Here is a 14,325-nt window from a genome sequence, read left to right on the forward strand (position 1 = left end):
AATACATGAATCTTTTAGCACTGCTTGGGCATGCAGGGTATAGAGGGGGGGGGGGGGAAACATAATGGCTAAATATATCCATGTCAGGCGATGGCAGCAGCTATTCGAGTAGACTTAGTGATGGTTACATAAGCAATGCAAGGGCCTGAGAGAGAACAAGAGAGAGAGAGAGAGAGAGAGAGGAGGGGAGATAGGAGACAAGAGAGAAAGAGGGGAGTGGAAAAGTAGAGAGTGAAGAAAACAGAAAGGGACAGAAAGAAAGAATGGGGCAGAGGAAATGGGATGAGCAACAGAGGGAACCGTGGACGCCACTCTGTTCAGTCCTATCAGCCATGATGGATGACAGGTGAGGCAGGTATGGTGACATGGGCGGCACTGCTGTATCACAGATGGGCATGCTAAAAGCTTGGGAGACCTCCTCCTTCTACTTCTGAGGCTGAAGTGGAGCTCTTCCCACGGTGGACCAAGCACAGGAAAATGCTCTAATCCATGCATGAAACCCATTTGACTGAGCTCCCCCATTGGCAGATAGAGCCTTGATTCATCAGTGGATCATAGAAAAAGAACCACTTCAAAGACTCACGCCACTGATGTCTCCAGGCTGGGAGTAGAAGTGCTGCTCTTTGTCTCTGTGTCTGTATTTCTTACACAAAACACAGGCACACTCGTATAGGAGACTGTGGTTTGATTGCCTGTAAACCAGATTCTGATGACCTTTGCAGACCAGAGGGAGCTCACTCCAGTCATGTGCTGATAATCTTTAGAAGGGTGGAGTTTGTCTCTATATTTCCCTGGAACAGCAGCTTCTTTGCGTCTCTTCTCACTCTTTTGCTTTCTGTCTTTCATCACCTCGTCTCCCCCTGGGCTGGGTGACACATCCTCCTCCTCTAAGCACCGAGCGTGCTTGTTTGTCTTAACATACAGACTTTCAGAGGGAAGCGGAAGATGAAGCCTCATTGGACATGCATTGCACTCCCTCCTGCCCTTCCTGCTCCCCCCCCCATTCCCACCCAGCACTGCCATGCCACGCTCTCTGTGTAATCCTTTTAAGAGCAGTGCTGCTGCCCGCCTGGCATTGTCACACTGTCAATAGAGGGTAATTCCCAACAAACAGCCAGGCAGCCTGCACATCGCACTCCCCGCTCCCACTCGTGTGCTTTCTGTAGCATGATCTTTTTTTTTTTTTTTTATGCAGCTCAGGGGATCAAAGTATTGGCCACTTCACCACCACTACTTCCTTTAAACCATTCTGCAGGATTTTGGCGACAACCACAGAAAGACTTAAGAGGGATGAGATGACCTAAATTGAGAAGAGAGGCAATATAACGTTGCTCCTTTGCGAAGATAATCTGCTAGTTTGAGCTAAAGGAAAAACTATGGAGACGCGGCGAAATGGCCGTCAACGTGAACTGCCTGGGGGTATCTGCCAGTGTGGCGTTGACTTATTCAGCTGAAGTAATGGTGGGGAAAGTTGTGCTGATGCAGCCAAGGCTAAACTCAATACATACAGCGGAGAGCAATACTGCTGCCTTCGGGCTATGCAAGCCTAGCATGTCCCTGTAACTGCAGCAGCTGACCGAGCTGAATGGCACTCTCAGAGACAATTTACAGCTAATAATGTTTAATCACCCCACCTACTGTGGAAATATACTATTTCAGCATTCTTACTGTAAATTCTGTATTAGCAAACTTTCCTACAGTTTTAAAGTTAGACTTAAGTTCTTCAGATTCTTTTAATGCCACTCTACAAGAACCAAAATCGAAGAAACAATTACTCAGTGTTAGGGACAATTTTAGAGATGCACCCAATTGTGTGTATCGGCTTGCGCTGGCGCACGCATCGGAGATGGGAGTGGCGCAACAGAACTGGGAAATAATTTACACGATGGCGGGTTGGCTTGGCAGTTTCATGTTTGTCACTCTGCGTGCTGGATTCCACTGCCTTCACTCCCATCGTGTCGAGTTTGAAAACACTTTCTGCTCAAAATACACCGTGCCTCATATGCGTGGCCTTGTACAGGTTTCAGGCATGTCATGAAATCTTGGTTGAATAACCAATTTCCATTGAATTTGCACTTCCCCATGTCGACGCTATACCTATACCTAGCAGACAGTGCGTCTACTCTGAGCATCCCAGCAACAAACAGTGTTGTTAGTCGCTCTATCCTGATCTGGTGATGTTACATTTGAAGATTATAAATTGCAATGTCAGGAAAAAAAATAAATGTCGAAGCATTTTTAAGACTTTTAGAAGATTGATTTGAGACATTTCAATACCATTTAGAGCAGAATTTGTATAGCAATGAATTCAATGCTTTTTACGACTTTTTAAGGATCTGCAGGAACCCTGTTTAGTACACACATTTATTACAACAGGATCCTTGAAGCTCTGAGATGTAGATTCCATAGCTGGATATTTTCTTTCTGAAATGAAATAGCACTGGATACAATTTAGGAGCTTGCAGCTAATCTCTTTGTCTTTTGGACTCTGCTCAGACTAATTCGAGCATGTCACATTTAATTGTGAGTTGCATTTAATGGGCTTGATAAAAACCCCACTGATCACTTGTTCCCTAACAAACTACATCCTAAATACTTTATGGGGTCTTAAATGTCTTGTAGTCAGCCAAGAGATATGGGGCGTGATGAACAGGAGTTTTTAGTGTGTATAGAGGAGAAAACAGAATGATGGGGTAACGGGTCTGTTTGTGGATGACTGAGCTTTCCTCCGTGTGAACACTCGTGCTGTGTGTTTAAACAAACCACTTTAACTTCTTGCGAGACGTAGACATGTGTTGGCATTTTACTGCACAAGTTGTCTGGCTAAAGACTTTACTTTACTGCGCAACATGTTCCTTCCTTCTATTGTCTGGTTTAATGAGGGGCAGCACACATACAGTAGCGCCGCTCTCTCAGGGTTACAGCAGAGAGGAGAGTTCAGTCGTACGATGATACTGACTGACGGGGCCCACCATCCCTGTGGTGCGCAAAATATCAACAATGGGCTTGCAAACACCGTGTGGGAATCCTACCTTTTGTTCTATCCTAAGGCAACAGCTTAATGTTTATATTCACTGTCACTGGGAGGCAAGGAAGCCTCTTTACTATACTGTAAAGTCATACAGAAGCCACGGCCAAAGCCTATTGAGAAGATGCCTTTCATATGCCCATCCAACTCCCAGCTTCATTTGATGTCGTTCCCTCTGCTGTTAGCAAGGGCTTACATCTCTTCAATATTAATGGCCCATGGTGGGAGGCACCATGGCACTTAATAGAAACATTAATTATTCAAAAGGCCTATCTTGTGGTAGGCACATATACTAATGTGCTAGTATGTATACAAATCAGCTCATGATGGGGGCTTTGGTGCATACAATCACAACCAAATTTATTAATAAATTCCGCTCACCGGGGGAGATGTCTGCTTCTTAAAGAAACTGTAATCACTGAGAGACGGAAGGGGGTAGGGCGCGGCACAAATGAACGCCGACTTCACAGCCAGAGAACAGGAGGAATATTTGTGTGCGTCTGAAGTGCGTGCTCATGTGACTCGTCTAAATGAATGCAGAGTTGGTTTTGGCACCCACAGTTGTAAACAGACTCGAGTTTAGACAGCCCACAGGGGGCTCCATCCCACAACACTTCCCTCGGTTCTTCCCACCTCTTCTTGGTTCAGTTCCCCTGCTCCGTCCTTTGTTCTCTCCGTCGCCTCACTTAGCCTCAATCAAAAACCCTACTCTCCTTGCTCTCATTCACAGTTTTAACATGACTTATGCCCAGGACATAAAGGAAGGCTTCATCTCGGCAACACTCTGACTCATGAGTCAGGGGTTGTTTGGCTATATTTCTGTGTAAATAACTTCTTTTGTTGAATACCCTCTTTTCCTCTGTATGCCTTTTGACAGCTCCCCTGCAACATTAAACTTGTTGCATCGATCTTCGTCTTACACACTGCATGTAGTTGGAAAGAGCTTCGGCGGTGAGATTTTGTTTCCCCACACAAGCTGAAATCTCTGGCTCAGAACAAAACGCCTTGCAGCTGCGGTAGGTGGACAAATGGTGCATTGTTGCCTTCGATATGATGGATTTCTACCTGACTGTTGACCATGAGCGAGTCCGTAAGCCTTTACTGTGATTCTGACAAACTGACACATGAACCTGATGTTCTCTGTATACATTTAAGATAACTGTATAGCTCCTGTGGAAATACCTTGCGGTGAAGCCTTGTCAGCTGAAACAGGCCAGGAGTAATGATCGATGCATCGTTGGACAACAAATGGATCCAATAATCCAAGGTATACTGCACCTAAAGCTGCTAAATGTTTAAGTGTACTTTTCTTTGTATTGTTCTTTTCATACTTCTGCTTTGCGCCTTAATATGTGACCGGCCAAAGCACCTGCCTCATAGATGTTCATTTTACAAATTCTGCGAGTTCTTTAAATCGGGCATTTCCGAGTCCTCAAATAAAGAAAAAAACACCATCACATACTCTCCTCGCAGTGTTAAAATGTTAAGCTTTTGCTGTATATCAGTAAATCTCCCATTTCCCCCCCCTTAATGCTTAAAAAGTGACAGATGAAGTTCTGGGCAAGTGGTAATCACATATTGTGATCTTAACAGTAATAAAAACACTGAGGAGAATGACGTATATCGCTCTGGATGGCAATGAGTATGTGCCATACAAAGACAAACTGAAAGAACAATGGAGTTAAATGAGAGCATAATGTAATTAAAACAGGATGAGTCTGAGATAGTGATACACAGAGACACACACATACAGGGGAGGGAAGAAGAAAGAAACAGAAGGATGGAGAGGCACAGTTTAAAAAATGTCTTTCTTCTTTTTCTGTCTTAATCTGCATACAGTATAGCAAATCAATTAACCAAGTCGTTAACTTCACTTTTTTTAATTGTCTGGAGTTAGATGGGAGTGTGCGGCGGAGGAATGAGAGGCCAAATGAATCGATGTGGAGGTAGAGGGGGTCTGGTGAGGTTAACCACAATGCACTGGTGCGTTACCAAGCCTAATTAAATAGTATGTCCTCCTGGCTTGACTCCCTCTGTGACAGCAAACCCACCAGGCGGGATGAGAATGTGCAGCCTGAGGAAGCAAAGGCCTACTTATGGGGAAACAAGTAAGCACTTCCAGGTCATGACCATGGGGTTGCTGAGGTGGAGGACATCCAACCAATGGCTCATGTCTGAGAAACGTTCAGAGAGTGCATGGAGATAGAAAAGGAGAATCACACATACATCTCCTTGTTGTCTTTGTGACTAGTAAGATATGAAAGAGACCTATAACTGTTATCTAGCTACAAAGATTTTTTTTTCTTCTTCTTCTGATTGTGTGGTTGTTGGTGCCAAAGTTACTTTCAAAGGGCTGAAATAACCTTGTGTAAAGACAAAAGACGATAAAATCTACGAGCAGGCATCTGTGCATACTGCACAAAGAGAAGGCAGATGTCAAGAAGACAGGCCTATAAAACTGAATATATCTGGCCCTGTGTGAGTGTGTGTGTGTAGGTGTGTGTGTGTGTGTCAGGGCCCTTGCCCTTGGCTAAACCCTGAAGGTGAGAATAACTCCCACATGAATGTGCACCTGAGAGCACATACAGCCATGCTAGGGCTGCATATCAATCAAGTATTAATCGCAATCACAATTTTGGCTACCTACAATTAAATGAAAATTAAACATGATCGACTGTGATATTGACATTTCAAATGCGTGCTCCGCTTATAGAAACTCTGCTGCATATCAACTCGAGCGCTTTTTAAACAGCAAGCCACTAGAGGGCGATCGAGATGTTTTGGCTTCACTTTTTGAGGAGCTGTCACGCCGTTTCGCGCACACAACCGACCGCGGCAGCCTGGGAAAAAAAAATCCTGAATGCTGGGGCTGCAGTCCAGCCTAGAGAAGTAATATACTGTACATTACTGGTTTGACAGAGAGCAGATGGGCAAAGCGAAAATGCACTGGATTCAGGTGAAGAAGAAACTTATTTTGAGTCTTATTTTGAATGCAAAGATTTGAACATCAGCAGGAATGCTGCACAACATGGAAGCGACAGCAGCGCTCTGTTCATTTCTATGTAAAAGTAAAATGAAAATATTTTGTCCCTAATCACTAGTCGTGATCTCAACATTGATAAAAAAAGATTGTGATTTTCATTTTGGCCATAATCGCACAGCTCTGCACACATCATACACATAAAAACAGTGGAGCAAAAAAAAAAGAAGAAGAAGCACATCTTCTTCTTCTTCTTCTTTTTTTCAAAAACAAACAACAAATTTGCTCTCAATTAGAGAAAGAGATAGAAAAGACGAGTCACAAAGACACCGAACGTCGACAAATCTGCAAGCATTAGGTGGGCCCAGCACCCTGGGGAGCTTCTTCAAGGCTTTTTCTCATTCATCCTGGGTCTACATGAAAACAGAGCAGAGTGGCATAGCTGCTGCTCATTTAATACCTCTCAATGCAATTCAGACAGTTCACTGTCGAGAGTCTTACCATCTCTTCAGAACACAATTTGTTTCAAACTGTTTCAAAGCAAACTAGGATCAAGCGCAATCTGAGTTTGATTGCGCGGTAGTGATGTGCTCAAAAAGATAAGGAGCAAGTCTAGCTATGGAATAGCATCGCCGCTGTGTCTTATCAAGCTGTTACAAGCTTTCTTATTTCAAATATAGTCCTACTACGGCATGAAGGCCTTAACAGACCAGGGGCGCGACGAATAAATGACACGAAAATGAGAAATGCTTGCCTGCTAATGTTATATGTCTAGGGCTTTAATTGTGAAAGGTAAGAACAGTGGGAGTGGATCTGGTCTGCGCTGCCTTTGTCAAGTTTGAAAGGAGTCAGAACATTTGCTTGTATTGGTTCAGACTACCGAGCCTCTGTGCTGTTGTTTCAATAGGTACATTACGCGGAACGTTATTGGTTGATGCCTCAGAAAAAAACAGCATGTCGCTTTTTAGCCGCATAATTTGCGTTCTGTGACAAAAGCAACAATTAAAAACAAAGGTTTTGACGTGCTAATTAATAACCCGAAAACCCAGCGTGTAAAGGCCTTCAGCCTCGTGATCCTCTATGAAGAACGAGAAAGTGGCAGCTGATTATTGCACATTGATTGGAACTGGATGTGTGTGGGCAGGCAGGAAGGACGGACAGAGGATTATGGGTACTGACCTCAGCGATGCGTGGGTTGGTGCACTTGACATTCTTACTGGACAGGTTGAGCCAGCGGGTGGTGTAAGGATTGATGGGAGGGCAGTGGTGCCGCAGAGTACACCTTCCCTCCCCACTGCACCAGCCGCACTGGAACTTCCTCTCCGCCTTCAGACACGTGCCGCAGCTGTCCCGCTGGGCTGCACACTTGTACAGGTGCACTGTGGGATATCGGAGGCAGGATGGATGTACAGTGAACACACAACAACTGAGAAACCTACACAAGTCTTATGAGAGACTTTCTGTATTTGAAGAAAACATATAGTCTGCTATGAGTGAAATATCCCTACAGGTTATGTCTTCTTTCTTTTATCTCCGACATCACATATCTTAATATACACCATGTGATTACCATATCAATATTTACACGCTCTACCTTTAAAACTTTGCTTAGAAAAGACAGTACGTTAAAACAGAGAGAGATTAGGGATACTGTGTAACTAGAGTTTGGGATTTGTCCATCTTCATCCTGTTTGCCAGCACATGTTGACAGCAGCGTCTTTTGTTCTTACCTTGGATATTCTCCGGGTTATCAATAATGAAGTTGCCGTTCCACACCACCGAGAAATCCACAGGCAGCTCACTGATTTTCATTCCCTCGTACATATACTAGAGGCCCAAGCATGGAGGGGAGAAAAAGACAGAGAGATGGGGTGAAGGTGGAACAGAGACAAAAAAAATGAATAGAGGAGGAATTTGAATTCCCATGAGCCCTTGTAGATGTTACCCCGAAGTTTCATCATCAGAGAGCTGACAAAGTGAGAAGCCACAAGGAACTGGACAGCTGAGCAGAGGCTTGAGCTTCCCTCCTGGCCTTAGGAGACGCTATCCTTAACTGCCTCCTGTGCCCTTAATTCTAGCCTGACTTTCATTGTGCATGGTTGTGTAGAGTGTGTAGAGAGGGAGAGAAAATGTGTCTGTCTGTGGTTCCTAATGTGTATGTCCGTAGTTCCTCTGGGAATATATTGCAGGAGTCTGTGCGTGCTCGACTGGAGGGCAGAGCCCTGCTGCAGTCCTCTCCAGTGTAATTACTACCACGGCTGCGTCTAGTGTGTCTACTCCGAAAAGACAGGCGCATGTGCACAAATACGGACACACATGCAATGTGGTAGCCTACGGCACTCGTTTTCAACGGTGAGCGAAATGACCTATGTAATCAACATGTGCAGTGTATTCCTCTCTTGTGTACACAAGTAGAAAACCATCCATCGCCATTCACGACCGATCTGCCACCATCTGGGAAAAGCGTCAGCAAACCTACCGAGCTGTTCTGGCACTGCACACTGGAGCTGTTGAAGCGCAGGGCGGTGACTCGGTGGCTGACCCCCTGGATGTGGAGGACGCACTCGTAGCCTCGCTGACCGGACTGGGGCTGGGGCAGGTTCCTCGCCTTCAGGGTGATGGGCTTCACCTCCCCCGCTGGGATGAGAATCTCTCCAGAGCGCACCAGTTGGGGACAGTCCTGGAGGTGTAACAAGCACAGGGAAGAAAACACACGTCAGCGCCGACCGGTGGTGTAACGGACCGTTGTTGATCCGCGGATTGATTACACAGTTTAACCGTCATAGTATGAAATAAAGTTTTCGGTCGATATTCAGTAAATAAAAATGTCAACAGCTAGAGAATGTTGGCAGTAATGGAGCCAACGTACGAAAGTTCCATAGAGTTCCATAAAAATGAGCATGAGGCGAAGAATTGTAACATTATTTGTTACCGATATGTTTTAATAATCTTGTGAAATATAGCTTTTGGTGAGAAACTTGCTTAAACATTATTGTTTGAAGGAGATACTTTCACAGCAATGTACAGCAGAATAAGAGAGGAAATGGTGACCTCTTTCATTTCCAACACAAATATACTAAGCAGCTTATAATACATAATTAAAACAACCAATGCCAGGATTTTTCTATCAATAAAAATTACAATCTTTTATTTCCTAATCATTTGCATATAACCACTAGAAGGAAATGATTTTTTTCGAGATGGTGGAGAAAAAATATGTCTGGAGGCTTGCATCTATAACAAAACCAAAAAACTGTACCGGCTGATATGCTCATCGTCGATCAGAAGTAGCTATCTGCTCTATCTCTAAGAGTTATAGTTGCCTCCTTTTGTTCCTGCTGATCCGATCCATGACTCAAAACCGCAATATGAACTGAACTGTGAGTGTTCAGTAATCAGTTGCAAAACAGAAGAAGAAAAATGGTGCCCTTTTTTTTTGGTGTTAAGGTATAAGTGAGTGCGGCTGAAATGGAAATACATCTTGAGTTAGAATTTAAAAGTGACTCCTGTGACCTTGGAGAGCTCTGAGCTGATGAACAACCCATTATCAAGAGTGGAGTTTTGAAACGGCTAAATTGGTGAAGAGAATGATTAAATTAGTCCTCAGTGGTTTACAGTGCAAGGCAGCGATTCCGAGGTCAACTCTGTTCGCAGTATGATGTGAAAGCAACATTTTAAAACTATCACAGCAGCATCACGCACTGAACCTTTGGTCTTGGTGGCCTTTAGCTATTCACATTCATACATGTTGAGTCCTCTTAGATATGAAATTATATATTGATCCCATAACAACACTTTATGCTGTTGGTGCTTATAGACGTATTCATAAAGAGATGAAAGACAGCAGGAGTGATGCCCACCGGCCATATGTCCTGTAATTTACCACCAAAAGAAGCAATTAACACACTTGTTCTCCTTTAGTGCAGGTAAATGAGTTTAAAGAAGTAAAAGAAAAACACATATAACAGCCCCCAGCAAATAAGAAGTGCTGTCTATGTGCATATATAGCCAGAGACGCAGGGAAAGCAGACACACAGGCATACTCCAAGCACTTTGTATCTACCGCACATGACTGACTGGGTCAGAGTGATCCTGTGTCACTGTTAAGACACGCTAAGCTCAATAACTCCAGAGATAATAGAGTGTTAATTGCCACTACAAAGAACAAGAGCTCTGAATGAGAAATGCCAATTCGGAAATAGAAGAGCTTCGATGGCTTTTTTTTTCTGAAGATGTGCCCTAAGGCTGACACAGAGCTGGAACACAGAGCAGGATGCAGGAAGGTGCAGGAGAGAGGGAAGAGGAAGAGAGAGAGAGAGAGCGAGAGAGAGAGAGAGAGAGAGAGAGAGAGAGTTGTGCTAGAAAGCTTGCTTATATGCATGTGTGGGCGCTTGTGCACATTTGTGTTCCACCAACCTCAGAGGCGTTGACTCGTCCCTCCTGGAAAGAACAGCTGGAGGGGTCATGGGTACACAAGTTGCGGTACTTGCACCAGTGGCAGCGGAAGGCACTGTTCACACAAGACAGACACCTGCATGGACACACACACACACACACACACACACACACACACACACACACACACACACACACACACACACACACACACACACACACACAGAAGAAGAGAGTGAGGAAAAAAAAACGTGCAGTAAGGAGGTAAGTACCACTGGGGAAATTTGTTCAGATCCCAAGTGGGCACCTGCTGTTGTTGTTGTTGTGCCCTTGCGGTTGGCATGGCACCTAATACTGTAGCTGCTGGGCCAAGTTCTCCCCTGCACATATTTTATAAAGCCATATATTAACACTGCGTATCGTGTATGAATGCTGGGCTGCATATTAGCCCTCATGGCCTGAATCACATGGAGAAAGAGAGATGAGAGAGTGCAGGAACGTTGAGTAATGAGGGCAAATAAGACATTGCGCAGCTTGATCCTGCAATTACCATTAGCCCTGCATTGTTGGAGTGTCGCTGCTATTACCAGCTGTTAGGCGTGTGTGTGCTCGTGTGCCAGCATTTTTGCATTTACCATATGTAAGTGTCTGTGTGTATGTGTCACTATGGGGTACAAACTGTACTGGAAGCGGCGGTGGGAGAAGTAATCAGATCCATAAGACCAACGAAGTACACTATTTATACTGAGCAATAACTGATCTATTTATCTGTAATATGTATTTTTATATTACTTATTCTGTGCAAAATATGTTATATCTGGATCTGTTATTCAGTATCAGGGTGTTATTGACCTCAGAATTCTACTTCAGTACAGCATCTGAGTATTTGTATTTTCAATATCATTATGTAAGCTTATGTGACGGACTGAACAACACGAAACCTTTTTTTCTGCAGGAATCGCCGCATTTGCGCTATATGTGTGATTGGATGACACCCGTGGCGCGATCGGCACATGAACTTCTACTGCTGTTGTATCAGATAGGATCTGTAAAAGTGCCGTCTGGTGATCAGAGTAGAGTAGCGGTCAACATACAGGACTAGGGGAAGAGTCTGTATGGGACAAACCCACTTAGCCCCATATAGGGGACATCCCGGCTAATACGGGACAGTTAGCAACCCTGTGTACTGGTTACTATATGGATGAATGGATGGAGAGATGAGCAAATACAAGCATGGGCAAGCCTGAGGCTACAATACTTGATTCTCTCTCCATGTTGCCATGGCAAAGACTTTCAATTGATTTTGAATTTACTACGCCGTGTATTCACAGTTGTTCGGAGAGCGTATTGTAATCGCACTTGGCTCTCCCTCTCCCTTTCTTTCTCGGAAATACGGTTGAGTTATGCATACTTGCTTATTGTTAAATATTCATCGATGCAAAAGCATGGGAGGGATCTCTGGCAAGCACACTAATTCAGAAGAATAGGGCTGATTCACCTTCTGGCAGATAGAGTGTACAGTGTGTGTGTGTGTGTGTGTATAAGAGGGAGAGAAAGAGAGTTTACATCATGAGCGTGCGAGGGAGAGCGTATGGCCTTTTAAAGTGTATGTATCTTTCTTTGTGTGTTTGAGTGTGTGTGTGTGTGTGTGTGTGAGTGTGTTTGTCATCGCCCATTAACTGAGCTGATGTGAGAGCTGGTAATTGCTTTCTGTGCTACTCAGACAGGGTTCTCAGACAGCAGACAACCATATGAAGTCGTAGGGCGGCGTGAGAGCGAGAGATGCACAATAACAAAGGAGGCCGTGGCTACAACATTTTGCTTTAATATCGAGGGGATAATAAATGGGTAATATGACATGCTACTCCTGCTAGCTGTGATATCCTTAGTCTCCTGCTCTCCATTCACTGATACTCCCAAGTCAGCAAGGACTTTTGGATCTAGCACAAACGGAATCTGCTATACGCGGGAATGAAGCGAGCAATTGCAATCTCCAATACAGGGACCTGAATTCAACGTCACTCAATCGGGGACGGACAGAGCGTGACAACGGGCGTGAAATCCTTCCTGATGAACCGTTAGGCAGAAAGCTTTGTGTTTTGTACCGCGGCGTGTCTGAGAAGAAGACTTCATTAGTGCAACAGCAAATAAACTTCCCGTGACTGTGCTCAGGGAGCAGTCAGCTATCAGATTACATTAGTCTTTACAGGGGATATTTTTAGGGGGACCGGGGCCGGCTAAGGTTGAGGACAAATTGTAACTAATTCCCAGAGCATTGATCCAGTGGTTTTGGGCAGCAGGTCTGGGGTATTGTTTTTGTAAATGAAAAGAGAATGAATGGGCTCTGAAAGAGATACTCACAGTTGGTGGACGCTGCAGTTGTAAAACTTGACCTCTGTGCTGATAAGCATCTGACCAGTCTCCTTAGAGTTGAGCCTCAGCTCAACGCCTGACCAATCTGAAAGAGAGGAGACAAAAGATGAACTTGTATTGTATACTCATGCATTATTTATCTTTGCGTTCTTTTTTTTTTTTTTGCAAAGGATGGACAGGCAGTTCGGTGTGGACGTCATCAGCGATTCGGGCGTTGAACCGGACAGTTGTTGAAGAGGGAGGTCAGCCGGAAGGCAAAGCTCTCGATTTACCCGTCCGTCTACGTTCAAACCCTCAATCTGCGGTCATGAGCTCTGGGTGGTGAAAGAATGAGATTGCGGATACAAGCGGCAAAATAAGCTTCCGTTGTAAGGTGTCTGGGTTTAGCCTTAGAGGTGAGGAGCTCAGACATCTGGAGTGAGCTCGAAGTACAGCCGCTGCCCTTTCGAGTCAAAAGGGGCCAGCTGAGGTGGTTCGAGCATCTGATCAGGATGCCTGCTGGACTGGTTTTCCAGGCACATTCAACAGGTAAGAGGTCCCGGAGTAGACAACTGGGGAGATTATATATATCTGGTCTGGGAACGCCTCGGGGTACCGCAGGAAGGGCTGGAAAACGTTACTGGGGAGAGGGATGTCTGGAATATGTGGCTAAATCCACTTCCCCCGCGACCCGGCTCCAGATAAGCGGAGGATAATGGAGAGGTGGATTATTTTTGCTTGGGTTGTGAAGAGCAGACATCATTGAATCTTATGCTAATCAGTTACAAGGTAAGTATACAAGATATCTAGAAAGGCAGGACTTCTTGTATGGTATCGCATATATGCAAGCCAAATAAGAGCAAATTTCAGTTACATACCGAGCCTTTTCATCTGATACAATTTAGTTTTCCTGCATTTTGCTGGACAGAGTTATGGCCGTGCTTCTGTTCTCTGTAAAAGCAGCCTCTTATCTCTCCCCACAATAATACAGACTCCATATGTGTGTGTGTGTGTATTTCAGATGACATTCAGTGAGTAGGAGGCTTGAACGACCCTTCGTGCCCCATTCTCTCCACAGCACCTGTTGGGAATCAGGCTTCGTTTCACACAAGTCTGTGTAGCGGGCAGGCTAGGCTCATGGCTGACTTCTACCATTTCACATTTGTCTCACAGGATCAGGCAAACAAAGTGGTACAGAGTTCCTGTCCACACAAAACCTCCTCTAGGATTTTATTTTTTTTTTCCTTTGTGAAGAAAAGTGCCAGCTATTTTCTTTCATGTCAAGCTCAGTCTACTATCCTCACCGTTTTATCCAACCTCTCCTTTCACTCCTTTGCTCTTGTATTCATTTCTCCTTTATTTTTCCCTTCTTCTCCAACTTCAATATCTTATCTCAATTTCTCCTCTCTTTTCCTTTCCTTTCTTCTCTCCTCTCCTCAGGTCATTGCCACTGCAGGATCGATGTTGATGTGCAACAGATAGAAATGCCCGCTTGGGGACAGGAGATGGAGGAGGATAGCGGGGAGGTCAGGAGGAAGTGGCCTCAGGGGAATGGATGTGGAGTAAAAAA

The 14,325-nt window shown here is 44.6% G+C and overlaps 1 protein-coding gene across 1 annotated transcript in view; it reads right to left on the reverse strand.

Moving 5' to 3' along the window:
* plxna2 (plexin A2) overlaps positions 1 to 14,325 on the reverse strand; it is a 179,012-nt gene that overhangs the window by 52,608 nt on the left and 112,079 nt on the right. The window contains exons 9-13 of the mRNA XM_068733107.1: positions 12,765 to 12,861; positions 10,425 to 10,539; positions 8,488 to 8,688; positions 7,739 to 7,835; positions 7,188 to 7,387 (exon numbers count right to left, since the gene is read on the reverse strand). Coding sequence (XP_068589208.1) covers positions 7,188 to 7,387; positions 7,739 to 7,835; positions 8,488 to 8,688; positions 10,425 to 10,539; positions 12,765 to 12,861 — 710 coding nt within the window. The remainder of the gene's footprint in view (positions 1 to 7,187; positions 7,388 to 7,738; positions 7,836 to 8,487; positions 8,689 to 10,424; positions 10,540 to 12,764; positions 12,862 to 14,325) is intronic.

The sequence above is a fragment of the Cebidichthys violaceus genome, unplaced genomic scaffold, assembly GCF_023349555.1.
Source record: "Cebidichthys violaceus isolate CVI_PGR_0920_01 unplaced genomic scaffold, fCebVio1.0.p SCAF_6, whole genome shotgun sequence".
NCBI classification, from domain to species: Eukaryota; Metazoa; Chordata; class Actinopteri; order Perciformes; family Stichaeidae; genus Cebidichthys; species Cebidichthys violaceus.